General features: G+C 44.0%; 1 protein-coding gene across 1 annotated transcript in view; it reads right to left on the bottom strand.

Annotated features, from left to right (window-relative positions):
• Positions 1–214: 214 nt before the first annotated feature.
• The window catches only part of slc52a3-1 (solute carrier family 52 member 3-1), a 42,721-nt gene continuing 22,638 nt past the window's right edge, over positions 215–20,297 (bottom strand). Inside the window, exons 3-4 of the mRNA XM_072243811.1 lie at positions 16,718–16,841; positions 215–5,881 (exon numbers count right to left, since the gene is read on the bottom strand). Of these exons, the coding sequence (XP_072099912.1) occupies positions 5,669–5,881; positions 16,718–16,841 (337 nt within the window). The 3' untranslated portion in view covers positions 215–5,668. The remainder of the gene's footprint in view (positions 5,882–16,717; positions 16,842–20,297) is intronic.

Genomic DNA, 20,297 nt, shown 5'->3' with positions numbered 1-20,297 from the left:
GCAATTCCCACACCCTACAGTGAATAAACCGACCAGACTGTGCTTCTCACGTGGCAACTCTCCCGCATGCAGAAATTGTCAATGGCTGTTGGAAACTCTGCGAATCCAAGGCTCCGGCAAAATTTTCAATTAGAACCCAATGATCCAGACACAGGTTAGTCTCACAGCCATCTCTAATACAGAAGAAAAAACACACAATTTTATGGATAATTTATTTTTAATGCATTTGTGATTTTTAGCAGTGTACAAGGATGCAACCAAGCAGTAATCTTAATCCTATATTAGTTGCCTCCCACCATCTCTTTTCAGCAGAACGCTCTCCAACCGATTCTTACAATTGACATGATTTTTCATTCAATAAAAAAAATCCTGTTGTTAGAGCACCTTTAAAATTGTAAAACTCGCAAGGGTTCAAAGAAGGATTATCAAAGTACAGTGCATCGACTCAAGTAGTGTTTCACAATCACACAACGCCTTGTAATCTGCTGCTGATCCCTATCCTAAATCATATGTCTCTGTTCCTTTGTAGTGGTTACTCAACCATTGGAAACAGCCTGCTTATCTGCAAACACCTCAGAGAGCAGTGAGTGCCCATTAGCATCACGCTTAAGGAAGGGGCAATTTCAGAATGCAAATCCATAGTTCAAAGGCGGCAGATTAAAATCCACTTTCACTTCCCAGTGAGTAAAATTAATAAATGCAAAACAAGGTGCTGGAACTATAGAGTAAAAATGGAAATTGCTGGAAATCCTCAGGGCTGATGGTATTTGTGGAGAGTGATGCAGTTAACATCCAGGGCCTTTAATCAAAACTGGAAGAAGTTAAAAAAAAAATTAAACCATTTTTAAAATGAGTGAAAGCGATAGGAGGGAGGGGGATCAAGAAGATGGATTAGAAACTTATTGATGGTGAGAGGCCTCAAAAGAATGGATGTGGAGAGGAGGTTTACTATGGTGGTAGTGTCTAAGACCAGAGGACACAGTCTCAGAATAGAGGGACGTCCTTTTAGAACAGAGGTGAGGAGGAATTTCTTTAGCCAGAGCGTGGTGAATCTGTGGAATTCGTTGCCAAAGGCAGGTGTACAGGTCAAGTGACTGGGTGTGTTCAAGGCAAAGGTTGATAGATTCTTGATTACAGGTACTCAGGGCATGAAGGGATACAGGGGGAAGGCAGGAGATTGGGGCTGGGAGGGAGAATAGATCAACCATGATGAAATGGCGGAGAAGATGATGAGCCTCTGCTCCTATATCTTATAGAACATAGATCAGTTCAGCATTGCAACGGCCCTTTCAGTCCACCATGATGCCCGGAACCAAATAAATTAGTAATCAAGTGATCAACCAAACTAATCCCTTCTGCCTGAAGAATATTCATACCCTTCCATTTTCCTCACATTCATGCGTTTATCTAAATGTTTCTTAAAAGTTCCTAATTTTTCTGCCTCCTCCACCACCCCAAGCACACAACGATCCCTGTGTAAAAAAACTTGCTCTCATTATCTCCTTTGAACTGATCTCCTCTCACCTTCAATACATGCCCTCTGATATTAGAAATTTCAACCCTGGGAAGAAGATACTGTCGGTCTACTCTATCTATGCCTGAGGTTAGCATGAGGATAAGGAGGAAATGACTGAAGGATAACTGTTTAAGAAGGGCTGGTTCAGCTCGCTGCTCCATGATTTCTGAGCTGGACTGCACCCTCTTGCTAAGCTCTGGCATTGACAGAGTAGACAGACAGTATTTCTTGTCCCAGGGTTGAAATGTCTAATATCAGAGGTCATGTATTGAAGGTCTTTGGAATGTGGAAGGAAACCAGGGCACCCAGAGGAAACCCATGTGATCATGGTGGGAACATGGCGGGAATTGAACCCCAATCAGTGATTGCTAGTGCTGTAGTAACATTACGCTAACTGCCATGCTGCTGTGCCACGAGCATTTTGCAATGACCTGTATGGAAGGCATGCAAAGTAAGATTTTTCAGTGTATCACAATATATGTAACAATAATAATTGACCAACGACACGTATGGTCCATTTCCCAGTCATCTCTCTCACCCTAAATGTGCAGACTATGTTCTAAACATAGAGAAAATCCAAAAATCTGAGATGCAAAGGGACTTGGGAGTCCTTGAGCAGTACACCCTAAAGGTTAACTTGCAGGTTGATTTGGTGGTGAGGAAGGCAAATGCAATGTTAGCATTCATTTCAAGAGGTCTGGAATACAAGAGCAGGGATGTAATGCTGAGGCTTTATTAGGCACTGGCGAGGCCTCACATTGAGTATTGAGAACAGTTTTGGGCTCTTCATCTAAAAAAAAATGTGCTGGTATTGGAGAGGATTCAAGGAGGTTCACAAGGATGATTCCAGGAACGAAAGGGTTATCATACGAAGAACGTTTGATGGCTTTGAGTCTGTACTCGCTGGAATTCAGAAGGATGAGGGGGGATCTCATTGAAATCTTTTGAATATTAAAAGGCCTGGACAGAGTAGATGTGGAAAGGATGTTTCCCATGGTGGGAGAGTCCAGGACAAGAGGGCACAGCCTCAGGATAGAGGGGTGTCCATTTAAAACAGAGATGCGGAGAAATTTCTTTAGCCAAAGGGTGGTGAATTTGTGGAATTTGTTACCACAGGCAGCTGTGGAGGCCAGGTCATTGGGTGTATTTAAGGTGGAGATTGATAGGCTTTTGATTGGCCATGGCCTCAGAGGTTATGAGAAGAAGGCTGGAGAGAGGGGCTGAGGAATCAGTCATGATTGAATGGTCGAGCAGACTCAATGGGCCAAATGGCCTAATTCTGCTCCTATATTTTATAGTATTATGGTACCTCTCCTCCCACACAGAAAAAGCACAGTGTTTTCCCTGACCTTGCCTTCTCACTCCACTGGACTACAAAGGATCCTCTTGCACAATTCCCAACAAGTCCTAAGTGACATCCTCCCTTCTCCTCTCCTTTCAGAAAAACTAAGAACTCTGTGATACTCTGGGTTATTCTGGCATCTCCATCAAAATCAATAGGTTTTGCATTTTGGAATCGGGCAGATGGGGCTTGTCAGGCATGGCTGGCAGCTCATCTAGGAGAAGGAAAACTCTAACCTCTGCTGCCTTGTGGCAATACCCACCCATGGGGAAGGCTTTGGGAGTAAACCCCCAGGAAAAATACAGAGCTGGAGTTCCCAAGGCAGTCTTACATTGAGTCCAACACTGACTGGCATCTCCTGCGATTCCGCTGGGGCCAAGCTATATCGGTCCCTGCCGTTCCTTTGGATTCACTGGCTGTGTGGAGAAAGGGAGCCTGCTGCATGGGTAACAGCTTGCTCTCCATATCGTACTGCCGTGGCTTGTGAACTGGCTTGCGTATCATGTAGGCAGCCAGAACACAACATCCATGGTCAACCACAAACAAGAGAGGGCCTTGGACTTTCATCTTGGAAGGTTGAATCCAGGTGAGACTTTCACAGTAAATGACAGGGCCCCGAGGAATATTGTAGAACAGAACGACCTTGGAGTAGAAGAACATGGTTTGCTGAAGGTGGGGTTTCTGATAGACAGGTTGGTGGAGAAGACTAATTCCTTCTGCCTATACAACGTACATACCTCTGCATTCTCTGTACATTCAGGTGTCTATCTAACAGCTTCTTAGATACCTGTTTCATATTTTCCACCCGCACCTCCCCTTGCTGTGCATTCCAGGCATTCACTGTAAAATAATTTGGCCTACACATCTCCTTTGAACTTTCCCCCTTTATCTTAAATGCAGTTCTTCTTTTATTAGACATTTTGACCCTGGAAAAAGATGCTGGCTGTTTACTCTATCTGTATCTCTCATAGTTTTATAAACATCTCTCAACTCTCCCCTCAGCCTCTGACGCTCCAGGGAAAACAACACAAGTTTGTCCAGTTTCTTCTGATAGCTCATGCCTTCTAGTCCAAGCAGCATCTTGGTAAACCTCTTCCGCACCCTCACCAAAGCCTCCACATCCTTCCTGTAAGGTGTAGCCATGACTATGTTGCCAGGCACAGCTCAAACACCATCTATTGTTGGCAGAATTTCAGATGGTAGCAAGGGGGTGTACAGGAGCGAGATAGATCAGCTGATTCAGTGGTGTTGCAGCAACAACCTGACACTCACGGTCAGTAAGACCAAGGAGCTAATTATGGATTTCAGAATGAGGAAGTCAAGGGAACACACACCAGTCCTCATTGAGGGATCAGAAGTGGAAAGGTGAGCAGTTTCACGTTCTGGGTGACAACATCTATGAGGATCTATTCTGCACCCAACATATTGATGCAATTACAAAGGAAGCACAACAGCAGCTATATTTCACGAGGAGTTTGAGGAGATTTGGTATGTCACCAAAGACTCTCACAAATGTCTACAGATGTACCATGGAGAGCATTCTAACTGGTTTCATCACCATCTGGTATGGAGGGGCCACGCCATAGGATTGGGAAAAGCTGCAGAAAGTTGTAAACTCAGCCAGCTCCATCATGGGCACTAGTCTCCCCAGTATCCAAGGCATCTATAAAAGGAGATGTCTCAGAAAGACAGCATCCATCAATAACGACCCCCATCACCCAGGTCGTGCCCTCTTCACATTGCTACCATCAAGGAGGAGGTACAGGAGCCTGAAGAGACACACTCAACAGTTCAGAAACAGCTTTGTCCCTTCCACCAATAGATTTCTGAATGGACAGCAAACCCATCAACACTTCCTCTGTATTTTTCCCTCTCTTTTTTTACTACTTATTTATTTTTTATATATATTTTTCAAAACATATGCCAGTGATATTAAACCTGATTCTGATTCTAATGGAACAAGAAGAACTAAATGGAATACTCCTGGTGTGATTGAAGCAGAGTTTTATAAAGCTGCAGCATAACTTCTTGACTCTTTAATGCAATGCCTTAACTAATGAAGGCAAGCATGTCATCTGCTTTCTATAATACAAGACTAGCCTTCACCTCCCTGTCAGCCAGCACCACCACCACTTTGTCACTCATCACCCTCTTGATGTCCAACCAAGCACAGACCTCCCACTATGTGCTTCATTTGCTCTTACATTCCTAATCTCTTCTCCATTCTAACGAAAGGTCACCAATCTGAAATGTTAACTATGTTTCTCTCCTCACAGAAACTGCCTGGCCTTCTGAGTGTTTCCAGCATTTTATTCTAAAGTAAAATTAGCCTTTAAGTTGGAATCTGACAGGTGAAAGGACAATAGATAGGTCTGGAGGAGGTACATGTGAGACCGAGTTGTAAATTATTCAATGACTTGGAAAGAGTAAGTCCATTGCCACAGTTTAAGAATTAGGGGTAGGCCATTTAGAACGGAGTTGAGGAAAAACTTTTTCACCCAGGGAGTGGTGGATATGTGGAATGGTCTGCCCCAGAAGGCCGTGGAGGCCAAGTCTCTGGATGCTTTCAAGAAAGAGATGGATAGAGCTCTTAAAGATAGCGGAATCAAAGGTTATGGGGATAAGGCAGGAACTGGATACTGACTGTGGATGATCAACTATGATTACAGTAAATGGCGGTGCTGGCTCGAAGGGCTGAATGGCCTACTCCTGCACCTATTGTCTATTGTCTAAATCCATTCAAGTTTTGAACAGCAAGACTCCTTCCCCTCTCTTTCTTCACCACTGGAGTCGCCTTCGTTGCTGTTTGGTTAGAGGGAGCAGTTTGCATTGCAGCTGTCCCCGGTTTTGAAAATCTTAAGCACGTTTACAAGCGGAAACATAGTCAGTGCTCCAATCATGGAACCGAGCTGCACTGCTGCTCCACACCACACCAGGGCGCTGTGGCTCTCATCACGGAAAATGATTCCAATCATCACCTTGACATAAGACAAGGTCCCGGTAAATAAAATCCACGATAGGACCTGTACAAACAGGAATCATACCTTGTTATACAAAAACACATAAAATAATCAAGAAAAATAGACATAATATACAATAGTTTTGTACTGAAAACAAACACGAGAAAATCTGCAGTTGTTGGAAATCCAAAGCAAGACATACAAAATACTGGAAGAACTGAACAGACCAGGCAGCATCTATGGAAAAGACGTTTCAGGCCGAGACCCTTCATCAGGACTGGAAAGAATGAAGGGTCTCAGCCCAAAATGCTGAAAATTTACTGTTTTCCATAGATGCTGCCTGGCCTGCTGAGTTCCTCCAGCATTGTGTGAGTCTTGTATTGGACCCTGCCTCCCCCACTATGGACTCCATCTGCACTTCTCACTGCCTCAGTAAAGCAGCCATCATAATCCACATAGAGACCCCCATCCACATAGGATGCTCTCTCTTCTCCCCTCACCCGTCAGGCAGAAGGTACAAAAGCCTGAAAGCACGTAGCATCAGGTGCAGGGATAGCTTCTACCCTGTTGTTATAAGACTATTGACTGGTTCCCTAGTATGATAAGCTGGACTCGACCTGACAATCTACCTAGTCGTGACCTTGCGCTTTTTTTCCTGCACTGCACTTTCTCTGTAGATGTTACACTTTATTCTGCATTCTCATATCGCTTTACCTTGCACAACCACAGTGCACTTTCGGATGCATTGATCTGTGTGCACTGTGTAAGGTATTCACCTGTATTTAGTGTACCTCAGCCTTGCTTGGCCTCACTCATTACAGCAGAAATATTACTTAACAAAGGTCACCAAAAGCAGGCACAACAGTGATGCCACAAAAACGAGGAATTCAAATGTAAGTTGTTGCTGCAAGAAAAATTAGCACTTTGGGATTTTAAAAAAGGAACAGTATTATTAAGGCAATCTCCATATTATGGTAAGTGTGATTATATAATTACAGCGTTACTTTACGATGAGAGGTAATATCTCTGTAAACCACAAAAATGCTGATATACTGTATAAATGCATTAAGCAGAAACTAATTAGAATGATGTTTTTATATTATACAAACTTAGCCTCAAGGGAGCAGTCAAGTGCTCAACCACAGCCACAGCGTTGATTTAAAAGTCTCTCTGGATCCAGTTTAACTCGCTATTAATCTATTGAGATACTTGGAAGGAATAGAGAAAGAGAACGCATTCTCACTGTGTCTGACTTTGTGGAACGAGAAAGCAGGGAAGGGGATAGGCACCTTGTCTGCTCTACCAATACCAGCTCTTGCTTGACTCCTCCCACCCCCTCCATTTTAGACCATAAGATCATATGATATAGAAGCAGAATTAGGCCACTTGGCCCATTGAATCTGCTCCACAATTTCATCATGGCTGATCCATGCCCTCTCAGCCCTCTCCCTGTAGTCCTTCATGTCTTGACTAGTCAAAAATCTGCCTTACATATACCCAATGACTTGGCATCCACAGATGCCCGTGGCAACGAATTCCACAGATTCACCACTCTTTAGCTAAAGAAATTCCTCCTCATCTCCATTCTAAATCAATGTCCCTCTCCTATCAAGGCCTTTCAATATTTGATAGGTTTCAATGAGATCCCCCCCCTCATTCCTCTCAATTCGAGTGAGTACAGGCTCAGAGCCATCAAACGCTACTCGTATGATAACCCTCTCAATCCCGGAATAATCTTGTGAACCTCCTTTTCCCACACCCATGGAAATACCAGTGTCCAAGAACAGAAAAGCCTACAGAAAGTGGTTGGTAAGTTGATGAAGAAGATCCTGAGAAGCGGAATTTATGAACATTTGGAGAGGTATAATATGATTAGGAATAGTCAGCATGGCTTTGTCAAAGGCAGGTCGTGCCTTACGAGTCTGATTGAATTTTTTGAGGATGTGACTAAACACATTGATGAAGGTAAAGCAGTAGATGTAGCATATATGGATTTCAGCAAGGCATTTGATGAGGTACCTCATGCAAGGCTTATTGAGAAAGTAAGGAGGTATGGGATCCAAGGGGATGTTGCTTTGTGGATCCAGAACTGGCTTGCCAACAGAAGGCAAAGAGTGGTTGTAGACGGGTCATATTCTGCATGGAGGTCAGTGACCAGTGGTGTGCCTCAGGGATCTGTTCTGGGACCCCTTCTCTTCGTGATATTTATAAATGACCTGGATGAGGAAGTGGAGGGATGGGTTAGTAAATTTACTGATGACACAAAGGTTGGGGGTGTTGTGGATAGTATGGAGGGCTGTGAGAAGTTACAGCAGGACATTGATAGGATGCAAAACTGGGCTGAGAAATAGCAGATGGAGTTCAACCCAGATAAGTGTGAGGTGGTTCATTTTGGAAGGTCAAATATGATGGCAGAATATAGCATTAATGGTAAGACACTTGGCAGTGTGGAGGATCAGAGGGATATTGGGGTCTGAGTCCATAGGACACTCAAAGATGCTATGCAGGTTGACTCTGTGGTCAAGAAAGCATACGGTGTATTGGCCTTCATCAATCGTGGAATTGAATTTAGGAGCCGGGAGGTAATGTTGCAGCTATATAGGACCTTGGTCAGACCCCACTTGGAGTACTGTGCTCAGTTCTGATCACCTCACTACAGGAAGGATGTGGAAACCATAGAAGGGGTGCAGAGGAGATTTACAAGGATGTTGCCTGGATTGGGGAGCATGCCTTATGAGAATAGGTTGAGTGAACTCAGCCTTTTCTCCTTGGAGTGACGGAGGATGAGAGGTGACCTGATAGAGGTGTATAAGATGATGAGAGGCATTGATCGTGTGGATAGTCAAGAGGCTTTTTCCCAGGGCTGGAATAGCTAGCAAGAAAAGGCACAGTTTTAAGGTGCTTGGAAGTAGGTACAGAGGAGATGTCAGGGTTAAGTTTTTTTCACGCAGAGAGTGGTGAGTGCGTGGAATGCACTGCCAGCGACTGTGGTGGAGGCGGATACAATAGGGCCTTTTAAGAGACTCTTGGAGCTTAGAAGAATAGAGGGCTATTGGTAACCCTAGGAAATTTCTAAAGTAAGTACATGTTCGGCACAGCATTGTTGGCCAAAGGGCCTGTATTGTGCTGTAAGTTTTCTATGTTTCTGTGTTTTCTAAAGTGGTGGGTGCAATCCAACTCATCACAAGAAATGCCCTCCCCACCGTTGAGCATGTCTACAAAGCTCGCTCCCACAAGAAAGCAGTGTACATCATCAAGAACCTCCATCTTCCAAGCCATGCTCTCTTCTCACTACCACCATTGGGCAGAAGGTACAGGAGCCTCAAGACCCACACTACCAGGTTCAGGAGCAGTTATTACCACTCAATCATTAGGCTCATGAACCAGAGGGGATAACTTCACTCATCTTCACTGAACTGATCACAGAACACAACCTATGACTCACTTTTTGAGGTCTCTACAGTTCATGTTCTCAGTATTATTTATTTATGTATGTATGTGTGTACGTATGTATGTATTTAGAAACATAGAAACATAGAAAACCTACAGCACAATACTGGCCCTCCGGCCCACAATGCTGTGCCGAACATGTATGTACTTTAGAAATTACCTAGGGTTACCCATAGCCCTCTATTTTTCTAAGCTCCATGTACCTATCCAGGAATCTCTTAAAAGATCCTATCCTATCTGCCTCCACCACAGTTGCCGGCAGCCCATTCCATGCACTCACTCTGCGTAAAAAAACTTACCCCTGACATCTCCTCTGTACCTACTTCCAAGCACCTTAAAACTATGCCCTCTCGTGATAGCCATTTACACAGTTTGTCTTCTTTTGCACACTGGTTGTTTGTCAGTCTTTGTGTGTATTTTCACTGTTTCTATTGTATTTCTTTGTTCTATTGTGAATGCCTGCAAGAGAATGAATCTCAGGGTACCACATGGTGATATATCGGTACTTTGATGGTAAATTTACTTTGAACTTTAAAATACCTACATTGTATGAATTGACTGAATTCTCTCTTGAGAACTACCAGTGAACCTACTTCCAATGCCTTCTGGTGACAGCTCACAACAAAACCAATATTTTTATTTTGGTTGCATTTCATTTGACAATTTCCTTGAATTTCCTTTATCACTGAAATGGGTGGTGGGGTGGAGATATGCCTCTACCAAAGGAGGTGTAAGGCGCTCCTTCCCTCCACTAGCCTGCAGGTCACTCTTGGGCAAGGTGTAGCACCTGCTCAGACCCCCATCCCCCACCGGTCAGGGTCATGTGAAGCCATGGGAGCAGGTGGTGGATGGTCGTATGAGCAGCTGGTGCACATCACAAGTCCTGGTTATGCAACCACTGACGCCAGGCAGGCAATCACTGAAGAGTGTTAATAATGGCTGGGGTCACCCATCTTGTAAAGACACTGCCCAGAAGGCAATGGCAAACCACTTTTGTAGAAAAATTTGCCAAGAACAATCACGGTCATGGGATCAAGCTCGACTATGTCATATGATACGGCACAGAATGATAATGATGATCACTGGAAGTAGCTTCCTCCGTTCAAAACATTTAAAGGTTTCATGTAATATTAATCCTCCCTTTAATTAACTCTCAGCAATGGAAAGCAAAAAAATTGCAGAAAAGAAGGAAATGATTGCAGGAATGTATGGGTTAATGTATGAGGAGCATTTGATGGCTCTGGGCCTATACTCGCTGCTGTTTAGAAGAACGAGGGGTGATCCCATTGAAACATATTGAATATTGAAAGGCCAAGGTAAAGTGGATGTGCAGAGGATGCTTGCTATGTGAGGAGTCTAGAACTAGGGTGCACAGCTTCAGAAGAGAAGGATGTCCTTTTAGAGCGGGGGTTCTCAATCTTTTTTATACTGTGGACCAAACCCATTAAGCAAGAGGTCCGTGGATACCAGGTTGGGAACTACTGCTTTAGAAGATGATGAGGAAGAACTTCTTCACCAGAGGGTGGTGAATCTGTGAAATTCATTGCACAGACAGCTGTGGCGACCACATCATTGAGTACGTTTAAAGCAGAGGTTCATAGGTTCTTGATTAGTAAGGGTGTCAAAGGTTATGGGAAGAAGTGGGAAGAGTTGGGGAGTGATGCTACTGTGAGCTTGGGACATGGACTGTTCCACGTAGCTGACAAAAATGCAAGCATAGCTTACCTTACACCATTCTTTTAAAATAATACATAAGACCCTTTGGTCTCCTTGCTTACTCTTTGCACCACCTTGAATTCAAGATTCAAAATTATTTGTCATGTGTACATTGAAACTTACAGTGAAATGCATCTTTTGAATTAACAGCCAACACACTCAGGGGTATGTTTGGGGCAGCCCGAATGTGTCGTCGCCATTGTCTCCTCTAACTTGTAATGAGCAATGTGCCCAAAAATCATGTGCTGTGCAATTTTTTGCTCAGTGACAACAACAGGTGTGCACTGAATTTTATATACAGAGGTATTAATTTTATCAGCTAGCAAAACACTGACGATAAGAACTTTCATCTCCTCTGGGTTTGATCATTTTCATCTCGTTCATCTGCACTCTCACAAAACACGCGTAGCAGGTAATGAAGGAATTTCTTGCTGGTGCTTTTGCACACCATCCATATGAGATTTGCTTGCTAAATGACGCTTTAAAAAGTCAAGTTTCCAAATATCACTCCATTTCTTCCCACTTGCAAATTTTCCAGCAACTTTTGCATCACGGCAACACCAGTTTCTGTATTGTACGTAAATATTTCTCATAGCTGTGTGTTCCTGACCTCATGAGCTTTCAGTGTAGCAGCTTCTACTGTTTCATTAAGACATTCCACTTTAAATGAACTAGCAGTTCTTTTGTTTTACACGCTGTTTGGAATTTGACATACTAAATCAATAATTTCTTCTATAAAAACAGTACAAATAATCTAGTTCTAAAATCTGCAGACAAGTCATAGAAACATAGAAAACCTACAGCACAATACAGGCCCTTCTGCCCACAAAGTTGTGCCAAACATGTCCTTACCTTAGAACTACCTTGGCTTACCCATAGCCCTCTATTTTTCAAAGCTCCATGTATCCATCCAGGAGTCTCTTAAAGGACCCTATCGTTTCCGCCACTGGCAGCCCATTCCACGCACTCACCGCTCTCTGCGTAAAATACTTCTGACATCTCCTCTGTACCTACTTCCAAGCACCTTAAAACTATGCCCTCTCATGCTAGCCATTTCAGCCCTGGGAAAAAGCCTCTGACTATCCACACAATCAATGCCTCTCATTATCTTGTACACCTCTATCAGGTCACCTCTCATCCTCTGTCGCTCCAAGGAGAAAAGGCCGAGTTCCCTCAACCTATTCTCATAAGGCATGCTCCCCAATCCAGGCAATATCCTTGTAAATCTCCTCAGCACCCTTTCTATGGTTTCTACGTCCTTCCTGTAGTGAGGCGACCAGAACTGAGCACAGTACTCCAGGTGGGGTCTGACCAAGGTCCTATATAGCTGCAACATTACCTCTCAGCTCTTAAACTGAATCCCATGATTGATGAGGGCCAATGCACTGTATGCCAAGTCATTGCAAACTCCATGTTGTCAACACCGTCCAGATCAGAAACTGGAAAAGGAAATGTGGTTGTGTTTGATCATGAAATATATTTAACATGCCAACGAGGTAGAGGGTGACAAGCTTGTGTGTGCAGTTGCGGGCTAGTAGCAAAAGATGTATGTGTTCGCACACGCGCACACCCTAAAGGGAACACTGGTCGCCACACATTCTGGCACCAGAAAAGCATGTCCATAATACAGAACACCACAAGCAACAAAACAACAGCAAGAACCAGCCTAATTCCTCCTTGCCACCCACACACACACAGTCCTTCAACCCCAGGACAGGACTCCAGCCTGCAGCGGATATGGACTCAAGCATTCAAACACCGCGCTTCGATCTCCTCAGCAGGCTTGCAGAAGCCTGATGTCTGTGGGCCGCCTCAGTTAGCATGATACTATTACAGCTAAGGGTGTCGGAGTGTGAGGTTCAATTCTGGCATCCACTCTAATAAGTTTGTACGTCCTTCTCATGAGCACACGGGTTTCCCCCAGGTGCTCTGGTTTCCTCCCACAGTCCAAAGACGTACCAGCACAGAAAAGAGTTAAAGTTCCACTTACAGTTTCTGAATTGAAGCAGGTGGTGCTGAAAGAATTAAGTAAGCTCATGATTGATTTACGGATTGTACTGAGAAATCAATCCTTGTGTGAAAAACTCAGGTCAATTCTCACGACCTCTAGCCTACATGAATCAAGGAAGTGGAGGAAGTGTTCAGATCTTTGACAACAGATGTTGGGCGGGAACGGTGCTGAATGGGAGTGAGTACGAGTGGGAATGAGGGACTCTGCATAATGGGCCATTGTAAAGCGGAGATTTTAACAGCTGAGTTCATCTGAATAAACTCGCAGCCTAGCAGGGCGGCATGGTATCGCAGTGGTCAGCGTGACACTTCACAGTGCCAGTAATCAGAAGTCTGCAGTTAAATTCCTGCTACTATCTGTAATTTGTTCGGCTGGTAGTGCAGTGGCATCCACACTGGACTTTGAGGCGAGTGGTCACAGGTTCAGATCCGGCCGACTCCTTGCACACTTTCCATTTACGCTCGGTCTAGTGTCAAGCATCTGATACACCACAAGGTGTGGAGAGGAACAATGACAATCTGTAATCTGTATGTTCTCCCTGTGACCATGCAGGATTCCTCTGGGTGCTCTGGTTTCCTCCCACTTTGCAAAGATTACAGGTTAGGGTTAGGGTTAAGAAGTTGTGGGGAGATGCTTTGTTGCTGTCCAAGTTGCATGCCATCTTGGACAATGTCTCCCATCCACTACATAATGTACTGGATAGGCACAGGAGTACATTCAACCAGAGACTCATTCCACTGAGATGCAACACAGAGCGTCATAGGAAGTCATTCCTGCCTGTGGCCATCAAACTTTACAACTCCTCCCTTGGAGGGTCAGACACCCTGAGCCAATAGGTTGGTCCTGGACTTATTTCCTGGCATAATTTACATATTATTATTTAATTATTTATATTGTTATATCTATACTCTATTCTTGGTTGGTGCAACTGTAACGAAACCCAATTTCCCTCGGGATCAATAAAGTATGACTATGACTATGACTATGATGCCAGAAGCATGGCAACATTTGCAGGCTGCCCCCAACGCATCCTCTGATTCTGTTGGCCTTTGATGTGAATCAACGCATTTCACTCTATGTTTCAATGTTTTCATGTTCATATGACAAATAAGGCTCATGTTTATCTTTAATCCAAGACAAGGATGTAATTATGAGGCCTTATAAGGCATTGGTCAGACTGCACTTGGAGTATTGTGAGCAGTTTTAGGCCCCTTATCTAAGAGAAGATGTGCTAGTGCTGGAGAGGGTCTAGAGGAGGTTCACAAGAATGAAAGGATTAATGTATGGGGAGTATTTGATAATACTTGCTGGAGTTTAGAAGAATGAGGGAAGATCACATTGAAACCTATTAAAGATTGAAAGGCCTAGTTAGAGTGGGTGTGGAGAGGATGTTTCCTATGGTTGAGGAGTCTTAAACCAGATTACATAGCCTTAGAACAGAGGGACATCTATACAGAACAGATGAGAAGGAATATCTTTAGCCAGAGGGTGGTAAATCTGCAGAATTCATTGCCATATTCAGCTATGGAGGGCAAGTCACTGGATATATTTAAAGCAGGAGTTGATAGGTTCTTGATTAGTTGGTGTGTCAAAGGTTATGGGGAGAAGGCAGGAAAATGGGATTGAGTGGGATAATAATCAGCCATGATGGAATGGTGGAGCAGACCTGATGGACTGAATGGCCTAATTCTGCTCCTACAACTTACCTTTCTGTTCAACAGATGCACTCCTAGTCAGCTTTGCAATGAATAACTAATGCTCTTGTGGGGGGAGCCATTCATTGGAGAATCACCACAGACCTTTACAGCATGGAAATAGGCCCCTCGGCCTACATCATCCAGACCCATCCAGTTATGGCTGACTTTTTTCAACCCCTTTCTCCTGCTTTCTCCCTGTAATCCTTAACAGCCTTACCACTCAAGAACTTATCAATTGCTGACTTAAATGCACCCCCAATGACATGGCCTCCACAGGTATTTCTGGCAACAAGTTCTACAGATTCACCACCCTTTGGCTGGAGATATTCCTCCTCTTCTCTGTTCTAAAGAAACATCCCTTTATTCTGAGTCTGTGCCCTCAGATCCTAGCCTCTCCTACCAATGGAAACATCCTCTCCACATCCATTCTATCCAGGCCTTTCAATATCTGGTAGGTGTCAATGAAAATCCCATCTCATCTTCTGAACTCAACCAAGTACAGGCCCAGAGCCATCAACCATGCCTGATATGCTTGAATAAAGGGGACAAACTATTTTTGGGGGACTCTTCTTGTTCCTCAGTATATTTGTTTGCACACTCTACCAATGGACTGTATCAGGAATCCACAGAAATCACACATCCCAAAACAGTGCAATGCACACAAAATGCTGGTGGAACTCAGCAGGTCAGGCAGCATCTGTGGAGAGGAATAAAGAGTCAATGTTTCAGACCAGGGCTCTTGGTGCTCATTGATGCCACATGGGGAGTGAGATGGAAGTGGGTGTGACATAGATTCATATAGCCCAGAGACAGGCCACTCATCCCAAGCTGCCCACCTCAGCTAGTCAAAGTTCCAAGTAAGTTTATATTCAAAGTACATATATGTTTTGTGGGCACATGGCCAAGTGCTTAAGGCATTGGACTAGCTCCCTGAAGGTTGTGAGTTCGAGCCCCAGCCGAGGGAACGTGTTGTGTCCTTGAGCAAGGCACTTAATCACACAGTGCTCTGCGACGACACTGGTGCCAAGCTGTATGGGTCCTAGTGCCCCTCCCTTGGACAACATCAGTGTCGTGGAGAGGGGAGACTTGCAGCATGGGCAACTGCCGGTCTTCCATACAACCTTGCCCAGGGTGAAGACTTCCCAGGCGCAGATCCATGGTCTCGTAAGACTAACAGATGCCTTTACTTTACCTTACATATAAATCACCATATACAACCCTGAGATTCATTTTCTTGCGGGCATACTCAATAAATCCAATAATGGAATGAATGGAAGGCCGCACCAATCTGGGCATTCAACCAGTGTGCAAAAAGACCACAAACTGTGCAAACACAAAGAGAAAGAAAGGATAATAATAAATAAATAAGCAATAAATATCGAGATCTTACAAAGACTGAGTTGCTTTTGGTCTGTATTCCTCTTTCCTATCCATATCCTTATCCAAATTGCTTTTAAATATGTTATTGCACCTACCTCAGCTGCTTTATTTATTTATTTAGCGATAAAGCACAGAATCGGCCCTTCCAACCCTTCGAGCCAGTCTGACCAGCAACCTCCAACAACCCTGATTTCTGGCAGGAAGCTTGTTCCATAAATCCACCGCCCTTTGCGTGAAGGAGTTTTCCCTCTGATCCATTTTAAATCTCACCCCCCCCCCACCCCATGTTAACCCCCATACCCTCTAGTTTTTGGTTCCCCTTCCCTAGAAGTAAGACCCTATCTACAATACGCCCTTCATGATTTTATACAAGTCTATATACTTTCCAAGGAATAAAGGCCTACCCTGCCATTATCTCCCCATAACTCAGAATCTCAAGACCTGGTTACATTCTCATAATCTTTCTTCATGTGATGTCAGGAATCGTGCTTTTAACAGGCTCTTGAACTGCATGGACATGACTGCCCAATGTAGCATTATCTTCAGCAACACACACAAGTGCTGGAGGAGCTCAGGCAGCATCTATGAAGGAGAGTAAACATTCGACATTTCAGCCAGACCCATCTCTTCTTGTCCCATACTCACAATCAGGGCAGAGCCAGTCCAAGAATGCAGCAGCAAGGGGCAGGGACTCAGGGCAGCTATGGCCATGTTATAGGCACCGAACATCGTCCCAAGCAGAGACAGGGATCCCAGCAGCACTAAGGACCTGCAGAAAGGAGAAGACAAAAGGCTTGGCAACTTTTTTTTTGCAACATTTGCTAAAAAACTGCCTCTTTGATTGTAGGTCTAGGCATTCTGATGATCTGTGCTATGGATCTAGAACATTCTTTTGTGACAATATAATCTATGGTTTGATAAGAGAAAGAGTTACATTAGTCACAATGTTAATGAGTGACCAGAAAGAATTGGAAATGGAATTGGGTGACTGTCATCACATGTACGAAGGTACAATGAAAATCTTTTTTATTTATATGACATTCATACAGATCATTTCTTTACAACAGTACATTGAGGAAGTACAAGGTAAAACGATAACAGAATGCAGAACGGAGTGTTCCAGTTACAGAGAAAATGCACTGCAAGAGAACAAGATGAAGCAAGGTCATAATGAGATAAATTGTGAGATCAAGAACACATAACACAGGACATTTCAGTATAGTACAGGTTCCTCAGCTTACAATGTTGTACCAGCCTTTAAACCTACTCCACAACCAACCTAACCCTTTCCTCCTACAGAGCACATAACCCTCCAATGTGCCTATCTAAGAGTCTCTTAAATGCCCCTAATGTATTTGTCTCTAACACCACCCGGTAGGGCATTTCTAGCACTTACCGCACTCCATGTAAAAAACCTACCCTCTGTCATCCCGCACCCCCCACCAAATGTTCCTCAGCTTAAAAGATACCATATTATCATATGAAAGACCACTCAAGAATCTCATAACAGAAATCTTTATAACAATGGAAGTGCTTTATAATCTGGATATTTCCACTCACTTGAGAGTCTAGTGGACATGATAGTCAATAGCTTCAGATGTGATTAGTGCATTATAATTGACCAGCCTGGAAGTTATTTGAAGCAAGTAATATTTGTGGCAGGGTGGTGGGGTGGAGCTATGTCTCTACCAAAGGAGGTGTAAGGTGCTCTTTCCCTCCGCCAGCCTGCAGGTCACCCTTGGGCAAGGTGTAGCACCTGCTTAGCCTCCGATCAGGATCACGTGAAGCCATGGGAGCAGGTGGTGGATGGTCGTCTGAGCAGCTGGTGCAGATCACAAGTCTTGGTTATGCAACCACTGACACCAGGCAGACAATCTCTGAAGAGTATTGGTAATGGCTAGGGTCAGCCAGCTTGTAAAGACACTGCCCAGAAGGCAATGGCAAACCACTTCTGTAGATAAGTTTGCAAAGAACAGTCATGGTCATGGAAAGACCATGATCGTCCATGTCATACGACACAGCACATGATGATGAGGATAATGGACCACTCAGGAGTCTCATAACAGAAATCTTTATAACTCTGGAAGTGTTTTGTAGTCTGGACGTAGAGCAGGTATAACTCCACTTGCTAGAGAGTCCAGTCTGGTGGACATGAATATCAATAATCCTCAGGTGTGATTAGTGCAATGGAATTGACCAGTCTGGAAGTATTTTAAGTAAGTAGTGTTCATGGAACACAAATTCAGCTTCAGATTCATTTACTTATCACGCGTACATTGAAACAGACCGTGAAATACATCGCTTGCATTAACGACCGAGGATGTGCTGAGGAGCCGCCTGCTGGTGTCGTCACACATTCCAGCACCAACACAGCCTGCCCATGATGTCCAGCAGGACAACAACAGCACCACAAAACAACAAAAGAAAGCATCAGCAGCAAAACGAGCTCCTTTCCTCCCCCGCACTCAGACTGTCCTCTAATCCCAGCACAGGCTGCTTCTGGGTGTCCAGCTTCTAGCAGGCTCATGGACTCTTCGACATCAGGCCGCTAATTTCCCCATTAGACTCACAAACAGTGGGCCTACAACTTCTGGACACAGCAACCCAGGGTGCAAACCATCGCCACTCCACTTCTGACTCGCTGATTTCACTCCTCGGCCTTTGGACTTTCATCTTTGGTATTGACTCCCGAACTCGCTAATCATCTTGGATGCTAGCCTACAAAGTACCCAGGATATCTTTAGGGAATGGTGTCTCAGAAATTGTTAAGGACCTCCAGCACCCAGGGCATGCTCTTTTCTCATTGTTACCATCAGGTAGGAGGTACAGAAGCCTGAAGGCACACACTCAGCGATTCAGGAACAGCTTCTTCCCCTCTGCCATCCGATTCCTAAATGGACATTGAACCCTTGAACACTACCTCACTTTTTAAATATATATTTCTGTTTTTTTGCATGATTTTTAATCTATTCAATATATGTATACTGTAATTAATTTACTTATTTATTTGTTTATTTTTTCTAAATTATGTATTGCATTGAACTGCTGCTGCTGAGTTAACAAATTTCACAACACATGCCGGTGATAATAAACCTGATTCTGATTCACAAGACTCCAGACTCCAGGCCTTGAACTCTGGACAGGCAAGGACCTCCAACCCCAGAATAAGGGGACGAATGTAATAGGAGGACATGTAGATAACCGGGTGGAGGAGTGAGAGGAAACTGTTGTGGAGCACAAACACTGCCGATGACCAGCTGGGCCGGAGATAATGTGTCAGAGCCGTAAATTCAATGAATTCTGAGCCAGGCTCCCAATAGTCTTGTTGAGCTATTTGGCCTTTTCATGCCAGTTCTTTTAATGACAACCTTGCATTCTTGGTCAAGTTACAACTTCGCAACAGCACAGTACCAGGGTGGCATAGTGGCACGCGGTTGGAGATCGCGTTACAACACCAGAAGATCATCAGTCTGGGTTCTATTCCTACCACTGTCTATAATTTGTTCTCCCTGTGGCCCCCATGAGTTTCTTCTGGGGGTTCCAGACTCCTCCCGCTTGGCAAAGACATATGGGTAAGTTATGGGCGTGCTAGGTTGGCGCCAGGAGCATGGCAACGCTTACAGACTGCCCCACGCAATCCACTTTGATTTGACGCAAGACAATGCATTTTGCTGTATGTTTTAACATTTTGTTGTTCGTGTGACAAATCAAGCTAATCTTTATCTTTAATGTTTCTCCTTTAACCTTGGGCAATTCACTTCTACAAACCCAGTGCCAGCTCCATCCTGTGAATAGTTCCAGTACTGCAATCATCCTGTGCTTACATCATCCTTCCAGTCGTAATGTGTTCTTTATACTTGATACTTTATTGTCGCCAAACAATTAGTACTAGAAGGTACAATCATCACAGTGATATTTGAATCTGCGCTTCACACTCCCTGGATTACAAATATTAAATACTAAAAATATTAAAGTAAATATTAAAAAATTAAATTATAAATCATAAATAGAAAATAGGAAAATGGGAAGAAAGGTAGTGCAAAGAAACCGAGAGGCAGGTCCGGATATTTGGAGGGTACAGCCCAGATCCGGGTCAGGATCCGTTCAGCAGTCTTATCACAGTTGGAAAGAAGCTGTTCCCAAATCTGGCCATACGAGTCTTCAAGCTCCTGAGCCTTCTCCCGGAGGGAAGAGAGATGAAAAGTCTGTTGGCTGGGTGGGTCGT

The sequence above is a fragment of the Mobula birostris genome, chromosome 2, assembly GCF_030028105.1.
Source record: "Mobula birostris isolate sMobBir1 chromosome 2, sMobBir1.hap1, whole genome shotgun sequence".
Taxonomy (NCBI): domain Eukaryota; kingdom Metazoa; phylum Chordata; class Chondrichthyes; order Myliobatiformes; family Myliobatidae; genus Mobula; species Mobula birostris.
The sequence above is the reverse complement of the archived record's forward strand: the minus strand, read 5'-3'. Positions and strand labels throughout refer to the sequence as shown.